The following is a 16,148-nucleotide window of genomic DNA, read 5'->3' as shown; positions in this document are numbered from 1 at the left end:
CGGCTATCAACATTTTGTGGTCCATCTGAAGTAAAAGAAGTACATAGGTGGCATGTAGTCTCGAGAAATGGAGAGCATTGGAATTTGAGGAGAGTTCCTAAGTATGGGCAGTTTAAGGATGTGAGAAGTGTCAATGAGAGGTGCAGCTGTTAGATGTTGATGAACAATGCACAATGCACAAAGTGATACTTATTCAAACAGTATCAGGGTGGATGATGGCGATCACAGTCAAATTGGTACTAACGTGACTTCTAACAGAAGTTCCACAATGATTAGCGCAACGTCTAACAGAAGTAGCACAATGGTTAGCAGAATTCCAGGACTGAGAAGATCCCCTAGTTACCTAGGAGATTATGTGAAATAAATTTAATTTTTGTATTAATAGCTTTACAAATATAGAGTAACACTGTTCCATTTTTCGGTTGAGTGTAAGTGTTTGGACCTTGTCCTCGTGTATACTTTTAGAATACTTCTTATGGCTTAAAGCGATTTAGTTTGTTGGTTGGAGTGTCCTTTAAAAATCTTACTTGCTAGTGGACAGGTCTGCCTTTTTCTCCCTCCTTTTTCTGTTTCAGAGCAGTGACCAACTACTGTATTATTCCACTATGGCTTCTTTATCTGTTGCTGTGATGGACTATTTTTGTTATTTCATTGGTACTCCCTTTTCACTGTGAGTGTTTTAGGCTGTAAGCTGCCTGAGTTTTATTGCAGCATTCCGTTCCTCCCATCTCCTCCTCATGTAGCTGACATTTGTTTTGGCTTTATACCAGTACTGTCCTCGACATCCAGTCATTTAGCTCACTGCCCACGAAAGCCACAATATGACCTTCATGGTAGAATTTGGCTGACCCTAGAAGCAATGATGTGAAACTTGCTTAGCCTCGCATCTGTAGTCTCTCTCTCCAGGTCCCTTCCCTGCCAGCACTCACAACATCACATACAGGGCATTGATTATCACCTTTATTGGGGCCATAAATCTTCTCAGGCTGCTCTGCACATTGAAATGCGAGGCAAGAATGCTTACAAGACTTCTCATTCTGTTATAATAAAAAGAAAATAATTTTCCAGCCTTATTTTTAATTTCTGTTCAGACGTTTACACAACGCGAGATAGAGCAGTCGTCATCTCGTCTCTCCTCCAGGACTTGTGACTTCTGATGTCAGTCGCTGCTAGTGACCACCAAAACATGGCAGGAAAAGATGAAATTATGAGCACAGGGCTGACAAATTTATCTCGCAAGAAAAGTCCAGTTCTGAAAGTACAATACCAATAGCTCTAACTCAAGAAAATGCAAGACCTATTACATTGCAAATGCTTGTTTATTTAGGACTCTAGTTTATGATATGTCCATCAATTGTTTATCTTAGTTTTGCAACGAAGGAGGATGTGTTGTAATTTACTTGCTTGTGTTGTGCAATAATGCACTCACCTGTTGCTTTAATATTTAGAATGCCTATGACCATAAGCATTCCTTCTGCTTTGTCGTCTTTTGGTGGCGTTCCATTCACCAGCAGTTACTGGATGACTGGTGAAGGGAGCACTGCATTGGTATACTTTGGCTTAGTCAATAAAAGCCTGTCTGCATTACATTTGTCTCGAACCGAAGTTAATACAACTGCACAACTACTACAAAACTAGGACAACTTGGCTTTTCTCAGTCATGAAGCTTTTTGTTGAGCCTGTCAGTTATTGCAGACTACTTCAGCTGAACATACCACGTTGGGAGATAAACTATCTATCCATGCAAGGTCACATCACTCCAATTCAGGCAGTAGGTCAGCTGCTCAAGATGGAGTGTCACATTATTTTCATCTCTGGAGAGACAAAGGAGTCCATCCCCACTGCGGTTCAGATTTTTGCCGCTATAGCCCAACTTCTTTCGATTTACATTGCTTTTTTAATTTATTTTGTAATCGCCACCATTTGTTAAAGTGAGCATTCCTTGTATTCACTAATCTTACCACAACAGATATTGGTGTCATAATGCACGTTTTATTTTAAATGGTAAATAAAATTTATGATTGACCTCCTTTTATATTTTCCTTTAATAAAATTAATATTTTGGTTTTGCAGAACCAGCAACGCAAGTGTAGAGCTTTCTAAACATGATGATATAGAAGGCCTAATCAAAGATATTTTTGAAGATGCGAGCTTCGATGATGAACTGGTGGTGAGTACACTGAATGTGCACTCTACTTATTGATTATGCTTATGTCTGAACCGCAGATTTGCATCAGTAAATGTAGACATTCCTGTGTGTGCACTTTAAAATAGTCTTACAATTCCAGCTCCTTTGTACTTAAGGAATACCTTTAGCAATAGTTTCAAATATCTTCTGATCAATGACCCAATATTTTGCTGTGCGCAGGCAAACAGAATATTTATTTATCCTTTTTGTTCAAACCTGACCGTTGTATCTAAATTGTAATAAGAATTATTTGTAAAAAGCGCTTGCTGCAGATTTTATGCATCACCCCTCTTTAGCTAGCAGCTAATTCTAGAAGAAATGCACAACTCTGAGCCTCATGCATGAAGCATGTTTGCGATCACAAACCAGAAGTTTGCAAAATCATATGGCTTGCAACCGCAAAAGTGTTTTTCTTTATGTGCAAAAGTACTTTAATGATTTAATGGGTTTGCTATACAGTTGTCCATATCGATGGTTTGATGTCTCCCACAAGGCATCTCTCTCGCTCCTCTGTCTTGCTTCCTTCCTTTAGCAACTATGCAGCTCTCACACAAACTATGTGTTACATTTTGACAGCTGCATTTTAAGAAGCTGTGTGCTGTGTTTGTGGAAACTTTGGTTTCCTAGAAAAACGCATTGCTGTCCTTTGTGAGTCGGTATATTTGCCCCAGTGTGTGTCATGGTTGGTCTGTCATCTTGAAATTCCTGCCTGGTGGCTCAAAGAGCCTTCCTGTACATTTGTCAAGCTTTTACAGAGAAGATATACCCAGCTAAAGCTTGTTCAGTCCATCCCCTCTGCTGTTTCTGGCATTGTTCCTGTTGTTCTGCAGCAACTCTTTATTTGCTGGCACTTACCTGTCTGTGAAGTGGTATGTTCTAGAAATCTTTGGAAGGGGAAGATGAACAACAGCTTGTTGCCCCTGCTACCAAAGGCTCCCTAAATCAATGGTTCAGAGCCTTTTGACTTCTGTGGAACCACTTTATCATTACTGGAACCCAGGGACCCATCTGAATCATTATTGGACTCAGGGGACCCCTCACTGAGTCAATACTGGAAGCCAGGGCCCCAGGCCTATACATTGTTGATGATTTGAACCTCAAAACAATACACAAAAAAACAAGCATTTCATCAAACATATATACATAAATGAGAACATAGATTTTAAAATTTGCAAACAAATGAAATAAAATCAATTTAAAATTAGTAGGAAGGATTGAGCTTTTCTAAATGCAGTTGAAGGCACATATCGTCCAAACTATATTCTGTTTGATGCACCTGCACTGCTCCCACGAATCAATTTGAGGATACTTGTTTAATTTTTAGCCTCCAATTTCAATTCTAATCATTCACGGATTCCCCGGAGGAGGCTTCCACGGACCTCCATGGTTCCCCAGGCCACAGGTTGGGAACTACTGCCCTAAATGCCTCTCACTGAGCTGCTATTATTGGCCAGTCAGGACCTGGCCTCTCATTAAGTGGCTGTTGACTGCAATTTTACTTTGGTGACACCGGCAGCCCTCCTGTACATTTGTATTGCCTGTTTTTCAGGCGATAGCAAATTGCATTCCGGGCCTTGTACTGTCGCTTTTCACATTGAAAGTTGTAGCGGAACATGCTAGCATGGTATCTGCTATTGTGTAAAAGCTGTGGATTGAGGGTGCCACAAATGACATGGGATCAGTGTTTACAGTGGCCTCGTCACCAACCCCCACTACAGTGGTTCCAACCGTATTGCAAAGTAAGGTATGTTTTGGCTATTGTCTGTTGGAATTATTAGTGCCCCTGTTTGGTAAACCTAATTTTCTGTGTTTTGTGTAACTAAGAAGCAGATAAAACAGTAGCTCCTGAACCAGGTGAAACCGCCGTCTATGGGCCGGAGGGCTGCACGGGCCTGAGGTGCAATAGATGTTTGTTTTGAACTTGCTTCTAAGTGATGAGGTTGGCCCTTCTGGCTTTCAAACTAAAAATCCTCAGAGAGGAGGCCAGTAATGCGATTAGAAACAGGATCCCCAAGTAGCGTAAAAGGGGCGCTTTATTAGGACAGGCGAGCAATTGAACTTTTTAACATTACATAACATAAAATCCCCACCTCACTAATAAATGGAACAACCTGTCAAGAATTCCCCCTTCCCCCCCCCCACGTAAATAATTCAACCTTCTGCACAACCCGTTTCTTCACAATTACGATCTTTCAAACCTCTCCTCGCCTCCCCCTGCCCTGCCCCTTGTCAAGCATGGCACCCGCCCTTCAGGATCAGTGCCTGAGCCCTTTAACTATCTCCCACCTGTCCTAATTGTGCGACAAAAGAAGCTCACACTACTACCCAACCTTACAACTTTACCATAGCCAACAAAGCGACCACAGGACACCTCTCAATGTAACAGAAATAGAACCCCTGAGCCAATCCACACTAGCAAGGAATTAATGAACCAAAGTGGGGGGGCGAGGAGGTACAACATATTCCCTGCCTGAAGGACCAGAGTGCCAAAAGCAGTATCGGTAACACTGTTTATGACTTAACTGTCAACTAAGCCCCTCCCACATTATGAATAGAAGCCCCATCGCCCCCAACGCTCACGCCCCTTTTCCCTCCGTCGAGTCGCCACTGGCAGCAGTGCTTACATGTGTCAAACACTTCCCAGGAAATTTCAGCTAAACATTGAAATAAGTTAAACATTCTGCTGAAATCACCCTGATGTGAAAGCTGGATGATATGAAAACAAGCTGGGTGAGAGGGGGAAGAAACAGCACGGAAAAAATAATACCTGAATCAAAACACGATCAGCGGAACAATGGCAATCAACCCGAAGCAATCTGTACTTGCTCCATCTGAAAGAAGCAGAACTCAAGCTGGCACGTCCTGCTCAATTACAAGGCAGAACATTTGAGTGACAATCCAACAAATGGTTAGTCATAGGCGATCTCCAAGCCCAAATTGTAAACAATTGCTCTTGCTCTCTGGATAAGTAATGCTACCTATCTGCTGACCAGAAAACCTAATCAAAGACGAGTAGTGAATGATAGAAATGTGTACACTTGGCACGTATGGCAAAATAGCATTGAATTCGCTAAAAATCTTTGAACAAACTGCAGTTAGTTTTAGAGAATCCCATGTAAGTACTTCTGGCCCCCATTCCTTAGTTATCACTGAGATGTTTATTTCACCAATGTGAACGCTCTTGTGGATGTTGCAGACTTTTTGAGACGAGTAGACCTCTATTTTCCTTGTCTTTAAGGTGAGTCTTTAGTGGATTCTCAGAAATGTGTTAAGTATCGCATCCATCTTCTTTCAAAACCCCTGTTAATTGAAACTTAATTTGGGTATTGATAGCATATATGTGCATTGATGCGCCCCATTTGATTGGTGTAGTTGCTGGACATAGCTACTAAATGACGATGACAAACAAGAGCCCAAACACATCTGCTTTACGGATGATAGTGCCTCACCACTCTCAACTTGATTATATCGGTCACCAAGGGAGGTGGACAGCCACCTACCTTGCAGCAATATACCATACCATAGTCACCTTTATTCATCAACTTAGCTGTGGTCATCTGCACATCATCAAGGTTGTTATACAAATAATAAAAATAAGAAAACTATTTACTATCAGAAACACTGCATGAATCGTTTACTTCTCTCATCAGAATTCTTCTTGTTGAATAGGTAGTAGAAAAAAACAAATATAAAAGCAAACAATCATGATAACACGAAAAGGCACAATAAAATCTTGATGCAATAAAAAATTCAGTACGCTTAAAAGGATCGTAACTGCAGTGCAGGCCACAGCAGAGGTGAGCTCTTCATCTAGCAAACAATGCTCAAGCAAATTTTCCATGTTCACATGTGAAAGTACAAAGAGGAAGTATTAAAAATGAACATTGTAAATAGACTGAGTTTATTATTGACCACAGCTGTAAACCTGGTAAAGCCGCAGGGTAGCAGCATATCACTGCTATCAAAGGAGCCAGTTGGAATACAGCTGCGGATGTGTTGTCTTGAGAATGAGTGTTTCAGCAACCATTTATGGATCAGTGGGAAAAGGCAGGCAACAGCAGAGAATATGTGCCATACAGTTACAAAACCTACAGCCTAAACCTAGGTCCAGATATTCCCAAGAAAGATTTCCTTAGTGGTAATAGCCCCAATCCGAACATAAGATAGTCCACATTGCTCGAGAGCACAATGGGCGCGTGAAACTTTGTGGGCAAATTATTTTCTGGGGTGTGATATTTGGATAATGTTCCAGGATTAGAATCAGGTCAGCTTGTCTTGAATGGATTCTGAACTGTTCAGACACCACCTTTGTAAAAGTCAAATGCGGCAGTGACTGATTTCAGACTTTTGTAAATGATGGATTTTTAGGTCGAGCCTAGGCACATGCGCTGCCTTCTGGTAGACTTGTTGTATTGAATAAAGGCCTTGTCGCTCTTCTTTGCTGCCTCCTAGCAGGTTTGTAAAGCCAGCACCTCACTTCTGTTCTTGGCAGAGGAACACAAGCCAAGTATAGTTTCCTTACACTTTGAATTGTTTATCTGTAGTTTTCAGGAACTCCTTTTTTTTTTTTTTTTTTTTTTTTTTTAAATGCTTCCTGCCTGAGCTGGATTGTTACCCCACTAATGTGCTCACATCATGGAAAGGCTCTCATTTGCACAGCTGCTCCCCCTGCCTTTGGAATTCCAGCTCGGGGCACTTCACAAATTTGCATGTATCCTTCCAATTTTAGTATATTTGCTGCAAAGCGCGCATGATATACAATGGTGGCATGCTGGTATATAAAGGATGAATATCACATGATTTTAAAGTTAGAGTGCTTTTGGAATTTCAAAAATGGCAGTTTATGAACTTCCTCTTTGCTACTTTTCACAAAGTAATTTTTTGTATCAGAAAGAGAAAAAATGCTGTAGAATAAAATTACTGTCTCAGTTTTAGGAAAATCTCCGAGGTCATGGATAAGCAAATCAAGTCAGTGACCTCATCATTCACGCTGAACGTTCTTTGACGCATTCAAAGAACTTACATTTGATAGACACATAGAAAGGACTAGCTCCAGAGAAAGTGTTAATGAAATAATAGGCATCTTGTAAATGGACATGTTCTGGCTGAGCCCGAACGTAACGAAAACAACTACAACCGTTTTACTAGTATTTTTTCCATTGTGCATGCCTTAGCTGTGTGCACTACTGTATAATGGGCGATGGGGAGTGTTCCTTGCCACAATCCTCTTTGGTTTTTGGGAAGTAACATGCGATTGATCAGTGTCTAAGGCCTTGTACGCATTTACCATCCATGCACTTCAAAGTGGCGGAGCTGGTGTAGAGGAGCTTGCAGTGGCATTGCACTCTTAAGTGAAAGGCCTCGGTTTATAAGAGTAGTTTGTCTGGATCCCAGCACACCACTAATTCGTATGTGCAAGAGGCTGAATGGGGGCTACAGATTAGTGGCCTGTGAGGGAGTAAATAATTGTACTTTATGCAGATAAGGATGACGACCTGCCTGAGGGCAGAATGTGGATTTTTTTTGCCAAATATGGTACATGTGTTTTTCTTTCCCAATGAAGTATAAACGTTAAAGCGATAATCTGCATGGAAGTAATCTGCATGGAGGGGTGTATACGTGAGATTGTGTTGTAGTAACTTTGCCCACGCTAGTTTTAATCCTTAGGCCTTTAGTGGTCTGCAGTTTTGTTTTTGCTTGGTTTAGACCAGTTTTATGTGTTTACAGTCATCAACCTCGTCACTACTCTTCTTGTACACCTAATTCACACAATATTGTTTTCTGGAAGCACTCTAGTCGTCCTGTTTCATAAAGGGTTTTAAAGCTATTTTCCCATGCTAGTTAATTTTGATGTAGCAGACACATCCGTCTGCATCAAATCCAGTATTACATTACATACCTAATATTTAATAGCACAGTTGAAATTGTTTTACCAATAAAGACGTTATGGAATAATTGCCAAAATGGTTTACTGGCAGACTATGATACGAGATTGCAGGAAAGTGACTAAAAGGTGTGCCACCTTCCTTATTTAAAAAAATATCAATCAAGTATTGATACTGAACATGTTGGATCACGTTTACTTCTGCTGTCTTGTCATTGTCATGCAGAAAGGAAAGTAGTAAGCCATTTTGAAAGGATAATTAATTTAATATACTTTTGCGTATTTTGATCTGGAGCTTTCATGGTGTTTTGGGGTGTTGAGGAAGTTAATCTCTCAAAATAATCTCGATTAACCTGGGATTTCTGATGGATACAACTACCTGTGGATTCCTCACCTCATGAATACTCCCATGGCGCCAGCATTCGACGGAAATCTTCTTACTAGTCTCTGCACGTCGACGAGGACGTCACTGTCTCGCACGCGACGCCGTCTGACGTCATACAGGCAATAAGAGGTCCTCGACGACGTGCGGACGTCAGTTCCCTTTTTTCCGTGCATTCGAAACGGTTATCTTCGAGGGAGCAACTGTTACTCTTGCGGTTACAGTGTATATCTTGCTGCGTACTTCTTCTCTGTGGAAATAATGTCGCAGAGAAAGTCTGGATTTAAGCCTTGTCGTGAGTGTGGAGGCAAGATGTCGGTGACGGATCCTCATTCCGATTGCCTTTGGTGTTTGAGCTCCGACCACGACGTCTCGACTTGTGATTCGTGTCAGCACATGAATCCGAAGGCCATTAAAGAACGCGAGGCGAAGCTGTTTATGGCCAAGTCAAAGGAGAAGCATCACAAGAAAAAGTCTTCTCCAAGACATCGGCGTCATCGAGACTCCCGGCGCCGTAGAGAATCTCGGCGTCATTCAAGGGAGGCTCGTTCCAGGTCTCCGGATCGGCGCCGGAGGACATGGGAGGTCAGCCCCACGGTGACGCCGCATCCTTCGACGCCGTTGCTCTCTCCGACGTCTCCAACTTCGCCTGGACAGGCGTCGGTGATTGAGGTATTGGAGCCTCAGGTGTTTTCTCCGGCGCAGACGCCGAGGCCGGCGTCGGGGTCGCCTCCGAGTCAGGCACCCCAGTATCCGGCTTTTCCCACCCCTGGAGCCGATAGTTCCGCATTCTTGAATGCGATGTATGCCATCTTCCAACAGATGGCTCCAGGGGGTGCTCCGGCTGGGCCTTTGGCCTTTTCTTTGGGTGATCCTGCGCCTCTTCGGCCGGCACCCTTTATGCCCTTTCTCCCGTTTGGGAACGTGGGCTCGGCGCCAGTGTCGGCGCCGGTGGCCGCTCCGATGGCTTCGGAGGGATTGGCCCCAGGGATTTCCATCCCGTCGACGTCGAGATTTCGGCCTGTGACTCCGGTGGGTCCATCCGTTTCATCTGCTCTTCAGTCGGCGCCGAAGTTACCTGTGGCGCCGGATGCGGCGTCGGTGGCTTTGGAAGATCGGCGCCGATCTCCGACTTCGGCGGAGGTGTTGTCGACTCCGCGGATTGAGCAACGACTGCATTCAAGGAGGCGTGCTCTCCGGGTACTAGAGGAGCAGGAGTACCAACGAGCCCTAGAGGAAGGAGAGCTAGAGGACTCGGGTGATGGGCTGCGTGGACTGGAGTCGGCCAGTGGGCTGGACACTTCCCCTGAGTGGGACCTTTCGTCCCCGGGGGAATATACCGAGGAAGCTGCTTCCTTTCATACAGTGGTACGGAAGGCAGCTAGTTTTTTGGACCTGCCTTTGCCGGTGGTGGAGGCGAAACAAAACCTTTTGACAGAGGTGTTGCATCCGGCCTCAGCCGCGGCGGAGCCTCTATTACCTTTTAATGACGCTCTGCTGGATCCGGTTTTAGAGGTGTGGAAGAAGCCGGCATCTTCCCCAGCAGTTCACAGAGCCGTGGCCAGGAGGTATCGGACGGCTCCAACTGATCCTGGTTTCCTATCTAGGCACCCTACGCCGGAGAGCTTGGTTGTGCAGGCCTCCTGTTCGTCCAAATCAGCGCCTGGTTCTTTCCCGACGGTGCCTGGGGACAGAGACTCAAAAAAGCTAGAGGCGCAGTCGAAGAAGATTTTTTCGTCCTGCAGTCTGGCGTTAAAAGCCACTAATGCGACCTGTATCCTGGGGAGGTATATTCATGCTCTGATGGATGACATCTCCTCTTCGTTTACAGAGCTTCCCCAGGGTCTTTTGGATCTTGTCTCTGATGCCCAGGCTGCTGCGACCCAAATTATCCAGACGGGACTGGATACCACCGACTCGGTAGCCAGAGCAATGGGCACAACTGTGGTGGAAAGGAGACAGGCCTGGCTACGTAACTCGGGCTTTTCGGCAGATGTACAGTCCACATTGTTGGATCTCCCGTTTGATGGGGACAAACTGTTTGGGGCTAAGGCTGATTCGGCCTTGGAACGTTTTAAGGAGAGCAGGGCCACGGCTAAGTCGTTGGGACTCCAAGCTCCTTCTTCCACGGCCTCTTCCAGATTCTTCAGGAGGTTTCGTGGATTTGGGCGTGGCTCTTCCTCCTCTTCCTTTCGGGGAAGATATCAGCAACCTGCCTCTTCCCACCCCTATAGATCTTTTAGGGGGAGGGGTAGGGTCCGCACCAGGGGAGCCTCTCAGCAGCACTCTGCCTCTTCCTCATCCTCTGGCGGGGTGCAGCAGGGGAAGCAGCCTTAGGCTTCCACCATTTCCCACTCACTCCTCTCCTGTAGGGGGAAGATTACAGCATTTTCTCACCAAATGGGAGACTGTTACGTCGGACACTTGGGTTCTCAGTGTTGTGGGAAAAGGCTACACCCTTCCCTTTCGGGAGTTTCCGCCCCTCATCCCGCCCCGCCCTTCGTATTGTTCACAAGAACACCTCCTGTTGCTAGAACAGGAGGTAGAAGTCCTCCTTTTAAAGGGCGCGGTGGAGTTGGTCCCGGAGCAGGAAAGGGGTCAAGGAGTTTACTCAAGGTATTTCCTGATTCCCAAGAAGGATGGTCGTTTGAGACCAATTCTGGACCTGAGGATCTTGAATTGGTTCCTCAAGCAGGAAAAGTTCAAGATGCTGACCCTAGCACAGGTGCTTTTGGCGTTGAACATGGAAGACTGGATGGTGTCTGTCGACTTGCAGGATGCTTACTTTCATATCCCGATACTCAAGTCACACAGGAAGTATCTCCGGTTTGTGGTGGGATCGCAACACTACCAGTTTGCGGTCCTTCCGTTTGGTCTTACTTCAGCACCTCGAGTCTTCACGAAGGTGATGTCGGTGGTTGCGGCAGAGCTCAGAAGGAAGGGGATAGCAGTATTCCCTTACTTGGACGATTGGTTAATCAAAGCCAAGTCCCCGGAGCTTGTGTTGCGTCATCTGCAGTCAACAACCCAGTTGTTGTTCGACCTGGGCTTTTCGGTGAACGAGCCCAAATCTCACCTAGAGCCCTCTCAGCGCCTCCTGTTCATAGGGGCAGTACTGGATACAACATTGGGTCGGGCCTTTCCTCCGCCTCAGCGGATTCAAGATATTCAGGATTTGGTTCCAATGTTTCGAAATGGAGCGGTAGTTCCAGTCCTCAAGGTCCTTCGTCTGCTCGGTCTTTTTGCCTCCTGCATTCTGTTGGTCACGCATGCTCGCTGGCACATGAGGGCTCTTCAGTGGTGCCTCCGAAGGCAGTGGTCTCAACACAGAGGGGATCTAGAGGGTACTGTCAAGATCTCCAGAGATGCTGCTGTGGATTTGAAGTGGTGGATTGCAAGCAACAATCTTTCACAAGGAAAACCGTTCCAGCAGTCGCCACCAGTGGCCACAGTCATAACGGATGCTTCCACTCTAGGGTGGGGAGCTCATCTGGGGGATCTGGAGATCAAAGGTCTTTGGTCTCCAGAGGAACAGATTTTTCACATCAATCTGTTAGAGTTACGGGCTGTACGTCTGGCTCTCAAGGCCTTCCTCCCTTCCCTTCGTGGTCAGTCGGTACAGGTCCTAACGGACAATACTACCACGATGTGGTACATAAACAAGCAGGGAGGAGTGGGGTCGTACCTTCTCTGCAGAGAAGCTCTTCGACTATGGTCCTGGGCAAAGGACCATCGGATTTGCTTGATAGCAAACCATCTGGCCGGAGTCTTGAACGTGCGTGCGGACAGTCTCAGTCGCCACTTCTCGGCAGACCACGAGTGGCGTCTCCATCCAGATCAAGTCCGTTTAATCTTCCAGAAGTGGGGGTTTCCTCGGGTAGATCTGTTCCCCACTCGAGAGAACGCGCATTGTCCGTTGTTCTGCAGCCTTCAGTATCCGATGCAGGAAGCGTTGGGGGACGCGTTTCAAATGACCTGGTGCGGCCAGTTGCTTTACGCGTTTCCTCCCATACCCTTGATTCCTCGAGTATTGAGGAAGATTCGCCAAGACCGGGCTCTAGTAATCGTAATAGCTCCGGATTGGCCAAGGAGGGTGTGGTACTCCGACCTTCTCCAACTCTCAACGTGCCCGCCGCTCCGTCTCCCTTTCAGGGCAGACCTCCTCTCGCAGTCGCAGGGGCAGGTTCTACACCCCAACCTCCAGAGTCTGCACCTACATGCCTGGAGATTGAACGGGGCAACCTGAGTTCCTTCTCTCTCCCGCCTGAGGTAGTGGATGTTATATTAGCGGCCAGGCGACACTCCACTAAATCTATCTACGCTAATAGGTGGTCTAAATTTGTTGCGTGGTGTGGAGAGAGGCAGATTGATCCTTTACAAGCTCATCTATCGGACGTTTTGTCTTTTGCTCTATCTCTGGCGCAGAAAGGTTGTGCAGTGGCTACCATTAAAGGTTATTTATCGGCCTTGTCAGCCTTCATATGTCTTCCAGACCAACCATCTTTATTTAAATCCCCTATTGTTATCAGATTCTTGAAAGGTCTTCTAAATCAATATCCTCCAAAGCCATTCGTTATGCCGCAATGGGATTTGTCCTTAGTCCTGACTTTCCTTATGGGGTCCCCTTTTGAACCTATGCATTCTTGCCCCTTGAGGTATTTGTTTTTAAAAACAGTCTTCCTGATAGCTATAACATCAGCAAGGAGAGTGAGTGAGTTGCAGGCCTTATCAGTAAAACCCCCTTATACAACTTTTTATGGGGATAAGGTGGTGTTGAGGACCAAGGCTGCTTTCCTCCCGAAGGTTGTTTCACCCTTCCATTTGGCTCAGGCAATTACTTTGTCCACGTTCTATCCTCCGCCTCATCCTTCCAAAGAGGAAGAAAGACTGCACCGTCTGGATCCAAAGAGAGCGTTGAGCTTCTTTATCGATAGAACAAAGGATTTCAGGCTGGAGGATCAGCTGTTTATTGGATACGTGGGCAAGAGGAGAGGAAAGGCAGTCCACAAGAGAACACTATCCAGGTGGGTTGTTCTTTGCATTAAAATATGTTACTCTTTGGCAAAGAAGGATCCTCCTGAGGGCATTAGAGCTCATTCCACCAGAGCTAAGTCGGCCACTTCGGCCTTAGCCAGAGGTGTTCCTGTGGTCGACATCTGCAAGGCCGCAACTTGGTCGTCCCTTCACACTTTTGCAAAACATTACTGTTTAGATTCTGAGGTTAGAAGGGACGGCCATTTTGCACGGTCAGTGCTGCAGGATTTCTTGGTTTGACCATTTAGGCACCCACCGCCGGGCGTGGTACTGCTTTGGGACTCTATTCATGAGGTGAGGAATCCACAGGTAGTTGTATCCATCAGAAGAACGAGTTACTTACCTTCGGTAACAACTTTTCTGGTGGATACATTAGCTACCTGTGGATTCCTCACGGTCCCACCCGCCTCCCCGTTGCCTTTATGGTCTTGCCAAGTAATCCTTGAGTGCGCTCCTCTTGATCTTTGAGGGTGCAATAGATGTATATATATAATATATTTATATATATATGGGTATATGTGTATATATCTTTATGTATATACTTGGTGTGTGTATATATTTTTAAAAGAAAGAGTTTTATATATATATATATATATATATATATATATGTACATAAAAAAGATTTACAGTTATTCATACAATGTGGTGTATTTTTACAATATAATGGATGTTGCTTTGTTCTTTCATTGCATTGCCTGGTTGTTCTCATGCACGTAAAAAATGATTGGTACTGACGTCCGCACGTCGTCGAGGACCTCTTATTGCCTGTATGACGTCAGACGGCGTCGCGTGCGAGACAGTGACGTCCTCGTCGACGTGCAGAGACTAGTAAGAAGATTTCCGTCGAATGCTGGCGCCATGGGAGTATTCATGAGGTGAGGAATCCACAGGTAGCTAATGTATCCACCAGAAAAGTCGTTACCGAAGGTAAGTAACTCGTTCATCTGGAACAATATTGAAAGGGAGAACCTGTACCCACTTCAGCCAACTTTTCTCTTGATGTGACTGACCCCCTCTCCCCCCCAAGCTTTCACAGTTCCTTGATGCTACCCTTTCTTTGAAACATGTGTGGATTTAAGAACCAGGGTGTTCACACACCCCTGACAGCCGACAGAAGTCTGACATTGTCAGTTTGTTTAATTTCTGGCCCTCAGATGCAGGCTGGACATGATATAGCTTCTGTCTGGTTTCTGCAATGTCGTTTATATGTTGTGGCTTTCTTTTTTTTTTTTTTTTTTAAAGAGGACCTTTCTGTGACCTGTTGAGCTGGTATCCAGTAGGCAGCTGGCTTTTACTATCCACTTCAGGGCAGGTTAGGAGGTGCACTTGAAGTGTCCCACGCCCCTTCACTGCTCCCTACTGCCTCTTTCCTGCTATTCCATGTGAGATGTGTTCGAGGCGAGGGGGCTGAGGATGAGTCGTGCTGAGGCGTTCTGGATGCGCTGGAGTTTCCTCTGGAGCTTGGCCATTGTTCCCACGTAGAGAGCATTGCCATAGTCCAGTCTGTTGCTGACGAGGGCGTGGGTGACCGTTCTTCTGGTTTCAACTGGGATCAATCTGAAGGCCTTGCGAAGCATGCAAAGGGTGTTAAAACATGAGGATAAGATGGCGTTGACTTGCTGGGTCATAGAGAGCGATGAGTCCAGTATGAAGCCGACGTTGCGTGCGTGGATGGTGGGCGTTGGGGCAGACCCCAGAGTGGCAGGCCAACACGAGTTGTCCCATGCTGATCTGTTGGAGCCGAGGATGATGATCTCGGTCTTCTCCGAGTTCAGTTTGAGGCGGCTTGCTTCCATCCAGTTGGCGATGGCATGAAGTCCACTCTGGAGGTTGGTCTTAGCGGTTGCGGGGTCCTTCGTGAGGGAGGGGATGAGCTGAGTGTCGTCTGCATAGGAGATAATGTTGAGGCCGTGGGATCGGACGATGTTGGAAAGCGGTGCCCTGTAGACATTGAAGAGGGTGGGGCTGAGTGAGGATCCCTGGGGGACTCCGCAGATGGTCTTGGTGGCTTTAGACAGGAACGGGGGGAGGCGGACTCTTTGGGTTCTTCCAGAGAGGAAGGATGTGAGCCCTTCTGATGGGAATGCGGCTATCTCGGTGTAAATTCCAACTCGTTCTTCATAACTGGTGTTCCAAAGAGTGGGTGTGGTGTGTTAATTGTGGTCTGCTTGCTTGTTAAATATATGCAGAACCAGGAGACCATGTGCAGGGCACGCATGACACTATATGCGGTCGGCAATGAATGGTAGTTCTGCAGATGTGACAAGTTGCATGGTTTCTTTCAATATAAATACTTTTATTAGTGTTGGATGGCCTTAACGGCACGGTAGCCGTGTACCATAAAGCACAACAGGAAGGAACAAAAACCTATTGATAAGCACTAATAACGCATAAAAACAACACATTACAAAATTATTTAAAGAAATAAAAAAATCACCAAGAAAAATCATCATAGGAAACCAGTAAATGCTGTGTTTTCAACTTTTTATGAACAATCATTAGAAAAAATTCCAATCTCGGAGACACTGGCAGAGAATTCCACACTGCTGTGGCCATATACATAAACAAGTGTTTCCTAAATCCTGAAATCTCAAGGCCTAAATTCGATTGTTATTTTTTTAATTAATTATTTTTTTTACATTTGAAGCCTGTGAAAGTGG

General features: G+C 45.5%; 1 protein-coding gene across 1 annotated transcript in view; it reads left to right on the top strand.

Annotated features, from left to right (window-relative positions):
- CFAP418 (cilia and flagella associated protein 418) overlaps positions 1-16,148 on the top strand; it is a 94,043-nt gene that overhangs the window by 59,063 nt on the left and 18,832 nt on the right. The window contains exon 2 of the mRNA XM_069220507.1: positions 2,074-2,170. Within this exon, the coding sequence (XP_069076608.1) occupies positions 2,074-2,170 (97 nt within the window). The remainder of the gene's footprint in view (positions 1-2,073; positions 2,171-16,148) is intronic.

Source organism: Pleurodeles waltl, chromosome 2_2 (genome assembly GCF_031143425.1).
Source record: "Pleurodeles waltl isolate 20211129_DDA chromosome 2_2, aPleWal1.hap1.20221129, whole genome shotgun sequence".
Lineage (NCBI taxonomy): Eukaryota > Metazoa > Chordata > Amphibia > Caudata > Salamandridae > Pleurodeles > Pleurodeles waltl.
Note: the sequence above shows the minus strand (reverse complement) of the source record. Positions and strands in the feature narration are given on the sequence as shown.